General features: G+C 45.9%; 1 protein-coding gene across 3 annotated transcripts in view; it reads left to right on the plus strand.

The window, feature by feature from the left end:
• Window positions 1-12271: 12271 nt before the first annotated feature.
• Window positions 12272-16292, plus strand: part of WDR88 (WD repeat domain 88) — a 30284-nt gene continuing 26263 nt past the window's right edge. For 2 of the 3 annotated variants that reach the window (XM_042852178.2, XM_065567184.1), the window contains exon 1: window positions 12272-13184. In XM_042852178.2, coding sequence (XP_042708112.2) covers window positions 13077-13184 — 108 coding nt within the window. In that variant the 5' untranslated portion in view covers window positions 12272-13076. Of the gene's footprint in view, window positions 13185-13488; window positions 14559-16292 lie in introns of those variants that run through there. The other variant, XM_065567185.1, reaches the window with a different exon arrangement.

The following is a 16292-nucleotide window of genomic DNA, read 5'->3' on the forward strand; positions in this document are numbered from 1 at the left end:
AGGTCATTGGATTTAGAGCAAGGTGGCATAGTGTTGATTTAGGTTTTGTAATTTAAATTTAGCAATTAAGATGGAACTTTATAGAGAGGGGAAAAGTTAGTAACAAATGTGGATTTGGAATGCTGTCTGGATTACAAGAATGGGTAAATGAAGCAGCAGAATAAAAAAAAATAACTAAAAAGCAACAGGAAATTCTTACTTATAGTAAACAGATATTTTTGGTAGACTACTAGTAGTACAGTATTGTTATAAAAATCAGTGCCTCAAGATCTGCTTCTCTCAGAGGGGGAAAAAATGGCTCCTATAAGATCAGACACCAATTCTCAATCCTTTCCATTTAGACTTACTTCTCACTTATTATTTTAAAAAATTAAAAATGCCATGAAGATAAAAAGTAATTGTTTCTGTCTTTTTAATCCACTAGTGTGAAACACAACTTCTTGAATTAGTATAATTTGACAGGATTAGAGAAAAATATTAACTTTTTCAATTTGTTTACCTGTACATTTGACAGCACTTTGTATAGTCTTTTTCTCTGTATAGTCCGTTCCTAGTTTTGTTCATGTGGGTCTCTTCATATAGCAATAGAGGAGAAGAATATTTTAGAAGATAGGAAAATCTGATTGCCATCCTAGAAAATTGGCAGGAAGATTTAAGAGCAGGTGTGGCATTTGAACTTTTTAAATGTCTTTAAAATTAAAGAGTTTTCAAATTAACAGTGCCCCTTTAATTTCTTAAATCATTTATATATCCAACTCGTTTGTGTAGAAGTACATCTTTGTAAATTAAAGAAGCTATTTTCAACAGTGCATTCATAGAACAGGTATTTCAATCTTTCTTTTCCCTTGATCCCCAAACCAGCTCATTTCTTGTCCTGACTCCAACCCTGTACCTTTTGTGGTCACACATTTCTAATTAGTATATTGTAAAAATTTAATAGCAAATAAATGCTTCTGAATAAGGAGTAATGAGTATGCCAAATGATGAAAAGAGTTGCAAGATAAGAAGTGAAGGGAGCCTTGATGCATTTCCTTGTACCTCTTTCCTTATGTCTGCAGAAACTTCATTTGAAGAAGGCAAAGTAGCTGGCAGGGAGCTGTGAGCAGTGGGTCCTGGCAGCCAGCTCCACTCTAAATAGCACTTTTCCAAAGTTGAGAGCATAGTGCAGGTGAGAATATAAAAGGTGCAGTGGAGGCAGGGCAGAACAGCAATAAAAAGGGATGGAGTGAGCTTCCCTAGTCCTAGAGGAAGCCAATTACCAAGTAGTCTGAAGCCCTTTTAGGTGGGGAAGATCTTGGGCAACATCCAGGTGCAGCTTGCATTGAGGTTGTGACCCTGTTATTGAGAAATTAGAATAGATGATGGTGTGATGAAAGGACGTTATTGGGCTGAATATCATTTGGGATGTTACATGCCCTACCCAAGAGCTGAAGACAAGTGAATGATGCAGCTGTCCTAAATTTATGCCAACAAAGCCTTTAGGCCCCATGCTCCATGTAATCAGGTTTTTTGTGTATCTTCATCTAAATACTCCCCTCTTTAAAATATATATATTTATTTAGAAGTTATTTACAAGGATAGCACCTTTTAGTGCTTGTGGCTATAAAGCCTGATGCTTGTAGTTACCATGTGTCCAACAGTACAGCTCTTGAATATGTGAGTGTCTCAAGCCCAGGGCTCCAGGCACCAAGCACCCTGTTAGAGATGTGGGAACCCTTCGCCTTGTAAGGTTTGAATTAAAAGCTAGACCCCAGATGGTGAGCTCCTGGCCGTTTGGAGCAGGGCGGCTTTAGCAAGTGCGGGGCCTGATTCCTGGGGCGGCACTTCGGATTGCCAGTTGGGGGTTGCAGGGCCGTGGGGCTGCTGCGCTCCGGCTGGAGCTCCAGCCGGGAGAGCGGGACTGTTGTGCTCCGGCTGGGGTCGTGGGGCTGCCGCAGTCTGGCCAGAGCTCCAGCTGGGGCCGTGGGGCTTGCCGCGCTCCAGCCAGAAGAGCGGGGCCAAGGGTCTTGCCGCGCTCCGGCCAGGGTCATGGGGCCATGAGGCAGCCGCGCTCTGGCCGGGGTCGCGGGGCCATGGTGCTGCCACACTCCGGCCAGAGTTCTGGCCAGGGGAGCGGGGCCCCCGAAGACGACCGCCGCCGGGGTGAGTGCGCGGGGCCCGATTCCAGGGAATAGGCCTAAAGCCGGCCCTGCGTGGGAGAGTCGAAGCCGGTGGCCTGCGGGCTGGGGGCCAGCAGCCGCTGCTGAGGTTCAGATGCCGGGCGGGGCGAGAAGCGGCCCATGGTGTCCTGGCGGTGGGTTAATTGCTCCAGTGTTGGGGAGGCGCCGAAATCCCCGCGAGGCGTGGGCACGCGGCTGGTGGTGCGTGCGGTACCCGCTACAGCTATGACAACACATATAGCAACCCTCCTGTTTTGCAACTAGGTGCAGTTTCCGTCATGCAACTTGACCATCTGGACTACTGCTCAGGACTTGCTACCGCCTGGTCCATGGGGTTGCAAATCAGGAGGGATGGGGTATGTGGTCAAAAACACTCACGATCTGCTTCCTCCTGGGTAATGTGACAAATTGATCTATTGGATGATTGAGGCGCGCTGTTTCACTTTTTTGTGTGTGAATATGTGAAAAGGGAGGTAAGGTTTGGGGGTACGGAGCCTGCTCCTGAGCCCAAGGTGATACCACTTTCATTTTTTTAATTTACTTTTATAATTTGCATTATACACGTGGACACAAATACAGAGAATAATTTTTTCAAATAAAAAACATTTATTATAATAATCTGGTATATACATTAAAAAGTCTTTTGGTTGCATTATGTTTTGAACAAGAAGCATTTAAACAATTTTTTTTGTAAAGGAGTGCACTATGCACATTTTTTGCAGTTGTACTCTTTCTTCTCATCTGTCAGGTTTTCTTGATTGGTTCCTTCTGTAATGCAGGGCATATGTGCCCACCTCTTGCAAGAATCACACTGAACCTTTGATAAGTAACAATTAAGAAATGAAATCACAGAAGTTATAATGTTACACATACTTTGCATTCACTCATGCTATTCCTTCCACATGTCAGCATTACCTAACATATGTATGCCTATCAGCATGAAGAAAATGTTTACTGATGTGGAATTTTTACAAGAATCATGATCCTTAGGCAGTTTATGGCATTTATTTCTCATACAATTCTATGTTTCTTACCATCGTGCTATCCTCACTTTCCTTTTTACAGTTGACAAGGTTGCACTATATGCAATAGTCCTCCACGCTTTCTTAAAAATAAATATAGCATTATGAAATGATGAATACGTTACAACCAACACTGAAAATGCAAATCTTGATTTATTAATTAATGTCAATATTTTAATCCAGACATTGGTTTGAACATATCTTTTTCCTTTTTGTGAGTCATATTTTCTCAAATTTTTACTTTACTGCACCTGTATCTAAAAATGCCAATTTCATTTAACTGGTCGATCAATAGCAATCATTCACCCCCATTCAAATGTTTGTGTACTTAAAGATATTATTGATCCATAGTCACCATTACAGAACCAAACCTGTGAGATATCCCACTTTAGGGGTATAAAGATAACTGTCTGCTATGTGACATAATTCCACTCTTCATGTTATCTTCACATGTGCCTAATGAGTCCACAGTACATGGTAGAAAGTAATTACCTGCCTCCTTCATTAGAAGAATTGCTATATGTCTTCTAAATGCAGTATTAACCTCTTGTGTTGTTTCTACCATACTGATGTCTTTGTGCTGCAAATATGTTTCTGCAAACTAACAACACTGATATTTAGAATAAACATCATAATTACCAGAGGTGAAAGTGGGCCGGTTCAGCATACCGGTAAGAACCGGCCACTGGTACCGGCCCGTACACAGCTGACGTTACACTTCCGCTGTGGCAGTGCTTTATGTTTTAACATCGCTGTCCCCTTTAGGTCCTCCCTCCCCCACATCAGCGGCCCTGCCATAGGGTCCGGCAATGCTGTTGGATGCTCCTGGCAGGGCTGCCGACAGTGGGGGAGCAAAAGGGGCCCTGGGTTCCTGCAATTTACAAGGGCCTGGTGCTCCTGGCCACTGCAGCAGCAGCTGTCAGGAAGGGCTGGCTGATGGAATCTGGCCCCCCCAGCACTGCACCTTCTGCCAGAGACCCCCATCCCTTCTGGGGGCCACAAGCCCAACCCACACACCTTGGCAAGAAGGCCGGTGTAGTGCCCACTGGTAATCTCTGGCATTTACTTTCACCCTGGATAATTACACATACATAACAAATGATAATGGCAATGTGGTATTCAATACCTTTAAGATGAGTGGTCCGCAGTTGTGACCATCACTTTGTCTGGGGTGCTGAGCAATTTTACTCTTCCAATCAGATGAGGATTTGCTAGTTAATCGTTTGATGAAGTTTCTGAAATTTTTAGAGAGTACATTAGAGGACTGCATAAATGAGCTTTTCTTTCTTTCCTCCACCCCCCCCCCCCCCAGCCCACCTCCGCTTTCTGGACATGTATACAAATCCATTCTATCTCTTTTTAATTAATGATTGAAATGACTTATTGCTCACATATATACACACTTGCTTTCATATTATTGTCTCACTCTTACACAATGTATCACCTGATTTGCTGTGCCCCATTTTGATAACAGATTCTCAATCATGCAACATGCTACTGTTTCGTGTCCACATTCTGTGAAGTCGTTTCCCAGAGTCCAATCACACAAGTTCACTCAAAGTCCATTACTAGGCATATTCAGTACAAGTATATGCTGTTTCAATATTTATTTGTAGCTGACAGAAAGATATTAGTCTCACTATTGTTACATTCCCTTTAAAAAAATGTCCACTGTAAAAGTAAGTATCTAATAAATCACCTCCAATTCCTCAGACATGTTCTTTCATATCTCATCTCATCTCATCACACAAGGGGTCAATTATTAACAATTCCTTTTTTTTCATCAAGGCTATCTGTAAGTGTAAATATATTCACAAATTATATTGGTAATGTGATCATTTCAAAATTTTTATCAAAAATCATTATGCAATTAACATATTCTCGTTTGTAATGTCTCAGTAATACACAAGAGAAAAACATATTGTGAAATCATTGATCAATTCATTACAGAGTGTATTCTTCCAAGTTACATTAACAACGTAACTTGACAGTAGCATTTTATTTTTAACATTCACATTCCACTTTCCTTTGCATGCACTGAACTCACTGAAAACCCGCAACACGGGAAATTATATCACTGCTACTATAGTTGTGTTACAAATCGCTTATTTAATACCACATTTATTGCCCATAATCCAGAAGTACAATACAAAACATCTTACCGCAAGAACCCAATGACCCGGTGTGTGGTAAGGAAGTAATAATATATCATTTTGAAGTAATTCACTCTGTATTTATTAAAAAAAAAATAGAAATGCAATTATAGTTTCCAGTGAAGCAAACAATGAAATGTACATTATACTGTAATTCCCAATTTCATTACATGTATTACTATTAGAGTACTCCTCCACATCAAACATAGAGTTGTATTTGCTGTTTCACACTGTGTTTAACTCACATGAATGAAATTGTGCTTTGCTCACCTCATTTGTGGAGCTCTGCCTGAGAGAATGACAGTGGAAACTACTGATGAGATGGCTTGTACCTGTTGACAGTCAACAAAGTTATTAATGCATTAATAATTCTGGCACATCAAGAAAATAATGAATTTAATATAGACAGACATGCAAGGGACAGTTAGTGTTACAAATCAGATATGCAAGAGAGTCCTGTAAAAACAAAAAGATTTGTAATCAATGTGCTCTGTCTTACTTAATGTAAAAACGGACTAAGCTGTTCGCATACTTGTGTTTAATGGACACACTGAACTGTACAGCAAACTGTACAGCCACTAACTGTGGCCCTCAGTTAGTTAAGTATTGTATGTCCAATATGCACCTCCAAATACATTTCAGTAAATGTTTGGCAGCAGTAAATACACTGAAATGTTGCTATTTCAGGTTTATGTTGATATTTCCAGGGTATTTGGACTTAAATATGTTGTGCCACATATTCACGTGATTGTTTACTTATTGAATCAATGTATACTTTCATGTACCATCACAGTACGTAGCCTACCTTTCCATCTACTTTCTCCACCACACATCTCAAATATGCATCAATAATCTACAACACATGATGAAAGAAAAGGCACAGTTTCAATAATATTTGATGAATCAATCCCGTTAACAAATAACCAGACAGAGACCACACAGATAAACAATAGAGAAATGGGGAGCAGTAAATAAATCACCATGATTACAGGCATACAAACCATTTAAGAAATGACTATACAGTTATTGTAAAGATTCTTGATTATTCATGCAGTCAGCCAGGAAGACCATTAGTATTTGTGTACTTTTACCAGATTTGCCCATTACTTGGGGTATGCTCATTGTTTGGGTTTTTCCCCCCTGATAAGATGAGGGGCCTAGCAAAGTTGAGGTTCATCTGTTTTTCCTCCAGAATGTCCTGAAATCTTCAATGATACTGTGCTCTGTTTGGAAAATGAGAGTATGACAGCATGTGAAGTGTATGCCATAATGAATACTCTGAGAATTAAACTTCAGCAACGGAAAAATGACATATTCTTTGGCTCTAAAGTTGAAAGTGCATTAACTGAGATGCTGCCTGTCACTGCTGCATGTCTCCAGAAAGACTTCATGAAATTTTACTATGTGTCGATCCTATATTTGGAGAAATGGTTTGATTTTTCAACAACTGGCTACTTGTTCAATACCCAGTTCTTGAACATCAAAGTTAATAGGGTATTCGAATTCAACGATCTGCCTGCAGTCGTGACAGCTGTAAACCTTCAGAAAACAGTGAATCTTGATCAGCTCTATGATGAGTACTGTATCATAAAAGACAGTGACTCCAAGTACGAGCCTGGAAACTATTCAGTTGGGGAACTCTGGTCTCAGGTGCTGAGAAACAAGGACAGTAGAACTGAATTCGTGAACATGGCAAAGCTGGTGTCATACGTGCTCAGTATACCCGTAAGCAATTCATACTCAGAGCGTGTATTTTCAATCATGAAAGGTGCATGGACTGATGTCCAGAATCGAAGCAGCATAGACTTGGTGTGGAGTGAAACCCTTATCAAAATCAACAGAGGGTCCTGTGGCACCTTTAAGACTAACAGAAGTATTGGCGCATAAGCTTTCGTGGGTGAATGCTTGCGTCTGATGAAGTGGGCATTCACCCACGAAAGCTTATGCGCCAATACTTCTGTTAGTCTTAAAGGTGCCACAGGACCCTCTGTAGCTTTTTACATATTCAGACTAACACAGCTACCCCTCTGATCCTTGTCAAAATGAATTTCCGGATGAGTTGCAAGGACTTCTACGTCTTTGTGATTGCCCAGAAGCAAGTCATGACTATGGCAAAGTCATCCAAGAAGTACTAGACTTCTGGCATATCTGAGAGGTATGCAAATTGGGAAGTTGATTTATTGACTGAATAAAAAAATCCGGCCTTTACCCCTGTTGTTTGTTTAGTGTACAAATAAATCTGTATGTTTAAATATGTATTACGACTAAGTCTATAATTTACACTCACTGATTCCAGACCTCTGTGATGTAGTTTGCTTCAGCTGTCCGTGGCTGAAGCTGGGGCTGAAGGCAGGACTGGGGGCCTCCCCTCTGTGACTGTGGCTGAAGCCAGAGCTAGAACCGGGACCCTTTGCTCCCCTGCCCTGCAACTGGATCTGACTTTGCAACCAGGATCCTGCGCCCCTGCAACTTCAGCCGAAGGGGGGGGGGCGGTGGGCACGGCTGGAGGAGCGAAGGGGCCGGCTCCTCGGCCATCGCGCCCCACGCTCAGCGCGGCCCCAACGTCGCCGCGGCTGCCTCCTGCGACGGCTCAGGGCTCGGCAGCTGAGCGCTCCACAGCTGGCGGGCAGATCTCCTCTCCCTGGCAGCTTCCTGCTTCCCTCGGCCCGGGCAGCCCAGCATTAGCAAGGGGTGGGGACCCCGCCCCTTGCTAATACTGGGCTGCCCGGGCTGAGGGAAGCAGGAAGTTGTGGGCTGCCCGGGCCGAGGGAAGCAGGAAGCTGCTGGGGAGAGGAGATCTGCCCGCCAGCTGCGGAGCGCTCGGCCGCCGAGCCCTGAGCTGCCGCAGGAGGCGGCTGCGGCGACGTTGGGGCCGCGCTGAGCGTGGGGCGCGATGGCCGAGGAGCCGGCCCCTTCGCTCCTCCGGCTGCGCCCGCCACCCCCCCAATGGCTCCTCTGGAGTTGGGCTGTGCTGCCCGCCCTCCCCCTTGCCTGCAGGATCCCAGTGCTGGCCTGGCAGGTGCCGCTTTTGAAAAATGTGCTGAGGGGAAGCAGCTGTTTCCCCTGAACACCCCTAGCTACACTACTGCATTGAGCATGAAATGAGCTTTAACAATCTGTTGTGACTACTTACATTAAAGAAATCCATTCTACCTTGGTTTAGGAGAGAGACCACTGATTGACCAATAAGAATCTGGTGTTGCAGATCCCCATAGTGCAATTATTTTTTCTTCTCCATTGTCAGTGCAGCTTTTATTTTGGTGAGTTTTGCACACAGATGCAGAAATGTGGACTTGCGCATCCAAAAGTTCTGCAGCCCCTGGTCATGAGCCCAAGCCTTCATTCTTGTAGAAGATTTTTGCCCTTGGGAAGGATGTAAGATGACACCATATAATACACTTACTGAATATTTGTGAATCAGCTTCTACACACAAGCAATGACATGTGAACATGGGACTGTAAGGGCTGAATTCACAGGCAAGATAAATGCAGCAAAAGGCAATCCTAAAATTTGTGAACTGTTATGAGACTTCACCTAGACAAATAGTTATGAGAGACTCTTTTAAATACTCAAAATGTGTGACGCAGAGTTTGATGGAATGTAGGGAAATTCTTTCACTGCATCAAGTCTCCTGTAGCAATAAAGTAGCACCGGGGCAGCAGGTTTTTATATTTTTTGGTGACATCCAGAAAAGGTCCAAGGGAGTTTTGCTGTGGGAGGGGGTTTGGGGTCTGTACCGGGTTTACAATGGTGCCAATGGTGCTGTGGCACCAGGCCCACCCTGGGAAGGGGCCCATTACAGACCCCTGTAACCCATCCACATAGCTGGGTCTGGCCCCTCGCCTGGGGCAGTCCAGCACACAGGCCTTGCTGTCTTTTCACTGCAGACTTTGATCTTGGTGACAAATCTGTAGAGAATTATGAAACTGGTCTAGGGGAGATAATGTCTCAGTATAAAACACTGGAAAGCTGTAAAAAAGTTGAAGGCTACTATACGCTGGCATTGATCTATGTGCAGAACTCTCATGGACATCATTGGTTTTGTGCAAAAATTTAAGATAGAACGTTAAAGACTTTTTTTTTTTTAAAGAGAGAAATACTTTAGTGCACTCTTTTATACATAAAGTGTACTCATTTCCATGAGACCCAGAAGTGTGACAGATACTGTGGATCAGATACAGGGCTGTATCTAAACTGTGCTTAGTGCAGTTTGTGAAGAAAAGCGGGGTAAAGGTGCTTTAAGGTGCCAGTTATGTGTTCTGCGTCTCACTGCTGACTAGCTGCAGACCCAGTGCTCAGAATTAAGCAGTGTTCTCAGGGCTACTGTACTCTATACTAGTTTTCAATTGCCTGCTAAATCCTTCAGCCATGCCACCTTTTCACTTAGCTATATCCTGAATAGTGGTGACGGGGGATGGGGGAGGGGGGCGGGGAGTCTAGCAGATGCCAATTTGAGGTGAATATTCTCTTGGCCAGATTCTGCCAGGTGCTTTGTGCTATGGACTGGAGCACAGTGGCTGGTGAATAACCAAGAGTCTGGTTAATAATTATTCTCTAAATTCATCTTTCTTCTTTCTCTCTCTCTGAATTATCACTAATTCAAAATAGTAGTGTGCAAGTTGACTGGATAATGGTAATAGCACAATCTCTTGTTATAACATTGTAAACCCTACTACCTGATTTTTATATTAAACACTTACTATACATGATACAATAAATCTGACAGAAACAAAACCTAGGAAAAGTTTATTCTTTCTGTGTCTTATTTAAAATTTTCCAGTAATCTCCTCTTGCTTCAGAATGCCTTATGCGTCACCCATACTGTTTGCAATAGGATTCAACCTGTGGCTTGGCTGCTGAGTCTTTACTGCTTCCTGAAGAGCTGGGAGCTCAATATTCATCTCAAATAGATACTATATGCAGAAGCACAACTCAGTATATAGGGTGGTGGTGGGGGGAGAATTATTGACCTTTGTGCATATGTAATGGTGTTTGGTGTTTGTAAGGCAAGGTATAATAATCACACTTCCAAATTGCAATGAACTGTGGAAAAGTTCCTGTTTGGTGTGAGAGATGTTACTTATACTGTGTTGTAGAGATGTCTTCTGTTCTTAAAAAAAACCATGAATAAAGCTACTTTAAGGGAAATTACTGCTTTCTCCAACACCGAAGAGCTATGAGATCTTTGCTCACCAATTCTCATAAAACTTGTATTTGTCATGCCTTTTTGGTGACTTTAGGATTACAATCTATTATGAATAAAGTACATTTCATTGATTGATTTTTAAAATGAAATTAGTAACTGGAAAAAATGGCCAGTATTTTTTTTTAATCCTGTGACAATTATAAACTACTGTATTCTGTCATTTACTTTCTAGAATCAAAAGTATATCTAAGTATAATCTAAAGTTCTCCTGCAAAATGCTGGCTGTGCAAACCCTTCCCTGGCTGGATCATTCTTGTGTTTTTATTTTAAGTACAAAATAAATATGTATAACGAATTTAAAAGTATGTAATTAGTAATTTGATATGTCGGGTGGTGCCTTTTTTTAATGTGTTCGCTCCCCTGATGTTAGAACTTGGCTACGCCACTGCTGTAGGGGGCTCATTACCAGCAGCTGGGGGCCACCATGCGGGCTCGGCAGGGCTGCTGGACATGGGGCCAATGGGTGTAGGTGGACTCGGTGGGATCTTGGGAGTCACGTCCCAGGGATCTGCCCCGCTCCCCAGCACTGCTCCAGCTCTGAGCTGTCTCCACTGCCTGGGACCTGTAGGGCCCCACCTGCCTCCCCGGGGGCAGAGCCACCTGGGACTGGTGCAGAGGCTCGGCCAGTCTCAGACAGTCACAGGAGAGTGGGGGGGAGGGGAGGCTCAGCTGGGTTCTGCCAGGCATGTGGGTCCTGAGGGAGCCTGGTAGGCTCTGCTCCTGCTCCAGCCTGGCTGATCTCACCACTCCTAAGGGGCCGGAGTTATCCTGCCCCAGGACCAGCTCTGGCTGCGCTGCTGGATCAGCCTGGCAGACACAGTCACCTCCCATCAGGGCCGGCTACTGTGGCCGGGGATTAGGGTATGGGAGAGTAGGTCTCTAGTGGGTCTGGGGGGGGTGCTGGGCAGTGGGGGTTGGGGAGATCTGTGTGTGTCGAGGCGCTGGGAAGTGGGGGGGTGTCTGTGCGGGGCACTGTGCAGTTGTGGCGGTGGGGGGCAATGGGCAGTGAGGGGATCTGGGGGGGCTCTGGGTGGGGAGGTGTGGGGCACTGTGCAGTTGTGGTGGTGGTGGGGCATTGGACAGTGAGGGGATCTGTGGGGGGGTCTCTGGGCGGGGAGGTGCAGCGCACTGTGCAGTTATGGGAGGGCTGTGGGGGGTATTCAGCTAGGGGAGCACTGGGCAGTGAGAGGATCTGTGGGGGGGTTCTGAGTGGGTGGGGGAGTGGTCTGTGGGAGGGGGATTGGTGGGGGTGGTGGGGCACTGGGCATAGGAAGTCAGAGGGGTGCTGGGCAGGGGGGTAGCATGGTGCAGCATGGGCCCGCCCCCAAGGGGAAGAAGTGCCATGGCAGCGCAGGGCCGGGCTGCCCAGTGTGCATCTGGCAGCTCCCGGTTTGTACTGGGCTGGGTGGAGTGCCCTTGTACTGGGCTGGGTGGAGCGGGGCTGTCCCTGCCGTGCCATGACCCATCTCCCATTGCCCCCGGCCGGCCCCTCACTCTGAGGACTCTTCCCCCCTGCCCCATGTCCCCATTTCCCCCATGAGGGCCCACAAATATGTTTAGCAGCGGGCCCACAAAAGGTTAATCCGGCTGTTTTTGGGGTGCAGGCTCTGGGATGTAGTTGGGGTGCAGGAGGGTTGCAGGCTATGGGGAGTTTGAGTGAAGGGTGCAGGCTCTGACCTGGGGCAGGGGTTTGGGGTGCAGGAGGGGGTGCGGACATGTGGGCTCTGGGAGGGAGTTAGCAATTCAGCACATTATATAAGAGAAAGGAGCTGCAGTGATTTCATATAGACATGGAAACTGATGGAAGACACTTTTACATATTCAAAATGTGAGAGGCAGAGTTTGAGGGAGGGGGTGTCTGTACAATATTTCACCGCATTCAGTCTCCTGGCTGGAGCAGTAACGTAGCCCCGCAGCCCTTGTATCAGACAGAGAGGAGCTGTGGTGTCTAAGCTTTGACAGTCTAGGAATTGGGCTGCTTATGCCTTTAAGTCCCCAGCCCCAGGAACCTGCCCTCTGCTCTGGGGCTGACATGCAGCGTCCTGTGAGCAGAACGAAAACAGCCTCTGCATCCTCCACACCCCTAGATTAGCGAGCACAGCACGTGGCTCATCCCGCGGGGTCACTGTTCCCCCCTCCCCCTCCCTAAACGGGGGTTTTGTCCCGCCAAGGGGTCTGACAGCGTCTCCCCCGGGGCTTAACCTCGGCTACCACCCCCGATTTTTCCCCTTCAGCCCCTCTCCTGCCGCTACCTACAGTAGCTTGATACCCACCTGGCCAGTAAATTTCTGTCCCCTGCTCAGACCCTGACAGCCCCCCTGCTGCGATTTGCCCCCTTTGGTCCTTTTAAACCCCTCCAACGTGCAGGCAGCAAATCGTAAGTAGAATTAAAGGCAGAGAGAGGCCAGCGGCAACAGCGAAGATTACTGGGCATGCTCAGTTCGGGTGAGCATGCTCAGTGCACCCGAAGTAGGGAGCGGGGCAGCGTGACCGCTAGGGGCTCCCGTGAGTGGCGGTTACCTCAGAGCCAGGGAGATGGCCGGGGCGAGCGGCCGGGGGGACCCGCTGGCGTTGGAGGAGCCTCCCCTGCCCAGGCCCTCCCAGCCGGAGAGCCGCTTGGGTGACCAGGACGGGCTCGCGCAGGTGGGGGCGGGGAGCGGACGGTTTCCTGCCCGGGGGAAGGTGGTGCCCTGGCTGAGAAACCGGGAGGGTGGGTGAGAGCCGGGGGGAGGGGTGTGACAGCTGGGGGAGGGGTGTCTCGGTACCTGGGAGTGGGGGTAAGAGCAGGGTGGGTGAGAGACGGGATGTGTGTGTCTCAGTGCCTGGGGGGTAGGGTGAGTGAGAGTGCGTGTGCGTGTGTGTGTGTGTGTGGTGGTGGTGGGGGGGGTGTCTCAGTGCCTGAGGCAGGGATATGGGAGAGGCAGGTCTCAGGGGGCGGGTGGGAGAATTCTTTTGTGTGTGGGTGGAGAGGGTATCTCAGTGCCCCAAGAGTTGGGGGGAATCAGTAGGAGCACTACTGGGATGAGCTGCAGACTGCCCTGTTCCTGTAGGGCCAATGCATGCCGGAGGCTGCTAGTTGGGGACAACTGGGACTATATGTTTTCTTCCACCACCTTCCCCCCATCTGTGGAAAGTATCGCCAGCCTAACCCTTCTTTGCTACCAGCAGGCTGACCTCTCCCCAGTGCTCATGTGCTCCTTTAATCTGCCTGCACCACAGTGATGTATTTGTGTATTACAAAACTTGGTTCATCCTCCCACTCAAAACACCAGTGCTCTTTGCAAAAAAACCTCTGCCCTTTTCTAGATTGTGGTAATAGTTCAACTGCATATTTCATTATGGTTTCTGTGACAGTGTACCCCATAAGGCTTTATGGGGGGGTGCTTATAAATGTATGTATGTTATAACTGGAATAGGGTTTTGCTACATATGCCATGTAACATATCTATGTAAAGGTTATGATCTACTGGTTATGTTCATCCTAGTTGTATGCAGGCACCATTTGTGTGTTCAAAGTTATGAACATTGGCTGTATAATTGCTTGATTTCTAAGTAGCCTTAGTTAGAACATTTGATCACTTCTTGGGAAAGGAATGTGCAAATTAGGTGCTCAGTCAGGAAGCACTTAACAGACAAAAGAGTTTGGAAGACTCCAGTTCACATAAGAAGTCTACCTGAGGACATTCAAAGTAGCATGTGGGTAACAGCTGCTACCTGCAAGTCCTGAGTCATGCATGGGCATGTGACTTGCCCATGTGATTCTGAATCTCCATTTTGTGACTGGATTCTACACAGGGTGAGGAGGGGGTCTCCACCCACAAGAGAAAGTCTATTTAAACCCCTGGGAGACCCCTCCATTGGGTCTTCAGCTGGCTAAAGAAGGAGCCTCTCCACCCCCTGCCCCCCAGGATACTTAAAGGAAACTGAAACAAAGGACAGTAACTACAGGGGGTGTGAGTAATTACTGGACCTAGGCTAAAAGAAGATTAGCCTGTAAAAGGGAGCATTCTGGAACTGGTGAGAATCTTATCTGTATTTAGTTTAATTAGATATAGATTTGTGCATTTTATTTTATTTTGCTTACTTTGTTCTGTCTGTTACTACTTGGAACCACTTAAATCCTACTTTCTGTATTTAATAAAATCACTTTTTACTTATTAATTAACTCAGAGTATGTGTTAATACCTGGGGGAGCAAACAACTGTGCATATCTCTCTATCAGTGTTATAGAGGGTGAACAATTTATGAGTTTACCCTGTATAAGCTTTATACAGGGTAAAACAGATTTATTTGGGTTTAGACCCCATTGGATGTTGGGCATCTGAGTGCTAAAGACAAGCACACTTCTGTGAGCTGTTTTCAACTAAACCTGCAGCTTTAGGGCAAGTAATTTAGACCCTGCGTCTGTGTTGGAGCAGCAAGACAGGGTGCTGGAGTCCTGAGCTGGCAGGGAAAACAGGAATGGAAATAGTCTTGGCACATTGGTTGGCAGCTCTCAGGGGGGTTTCTGTGATCCAACCCGTCACAGTCTCATTATAATTAATATGCTATGCTGAAAGTGTTGTTAGTAACATACATACAATTGTCTGTGAAGACTGGAGGGGAACTTGTGTCAACCTATCCAGGAAAAGAAAGAAAAGCAAGAACAAGGCAGGTGTAATGTACTAAATTCTTAAAATACACAATTTATATTTTTAAATTGTTAATGTATTCATTGCTCCTGAAAGCAGAGGACTGGAAGTATCCTTTGTTACTTTGCATGTATAATGAACCACAATATAATATTCATGACAAATCAGACAAACTCATTTAGCCTTTCTGATTATATCAGTTCTGAAGAACAGATACTGAACAGCAGTCAATACACTACCGTATGTCTATGAAAAAGATGCAGAAAAAATGAACACCTGCTCAAGGAGGTTTGCAGTGGCACAGGATGAAGGCATAGTCTGAGTGATTATTTAAGACCAATTTAATCAAACAAAGGGTTCTTTTAATCCCAAGAGATTAGCCCACACAGCCAGGTCAATATGTAATTCAGATTTTACCCAATAATCACACTGTTGCCAATCCTTTAGTATCTAATATCTAAAGGTTTATTTATAAGAGAGAAGAAAGTGGGCAGAGTTAAAATGGTTAAGGAAAACAAATATATACACTCATTTCAAAGCAGTGATGTTACAGACTGCTGGCGTGTAAAGACTCTGGTAACTTCCAAAAGATTGGAAGGTCCTTAGTCCATTGGTTGGAATGCGCCTTTTAGGGTAAGTCCATAGTCCAAAGATCAGAGCAGGAAAGAGCCAAAATGGAGATGCTTCCAGGGGTTTTTATACCTTCTCCCATGTGGAGGGAATTTTTCTCAGTCTTAGTTTGTGGAAAATTACAGGCACAAGATGGAGTCCAGGATCACATACAGAGGCAGATTAAGGTTTCTTGGGGTCCTGGGCCAGAGCAAGTGGGGGGGCCCCTCCCTACCCCTTCCACCTGAGGTCCTGTTCCTCCCTCCTCCACATGTGACCCTGCCCATGGCCCCACCCCTTTCTGCCCCTTCCCTATTCCACTCATGGTCCCCCCATTCTGCTCTTCCACCACTGTGGCCCCAAAACCAGATAAGCTCTCTGAAAGCTCCAGTCTTAGGGCTGCAGGGGGAGTCCCAGTGCTGGGACTTTCCCCACCCTGCTCCCGGCTGCTGATGGGGTCAGTGGGCACTGGGAGCTACCCACACTGCCACTCCCGGCGCTGCTTCCTGGG

This window comes from Chrysemys picta, chromosome 14, assembly GCF_011386835.1.
Source record: "Chrysemys picta bellii isolate R12L10 chromosome 14, ASM1138683v2, whole genome shotgun sequence".
Taxonomy (NCBI): Eukaryota; Metazoa; Chordata; order Testudines; family Emydidae; genus Chrysemys; species Chrysemys picta.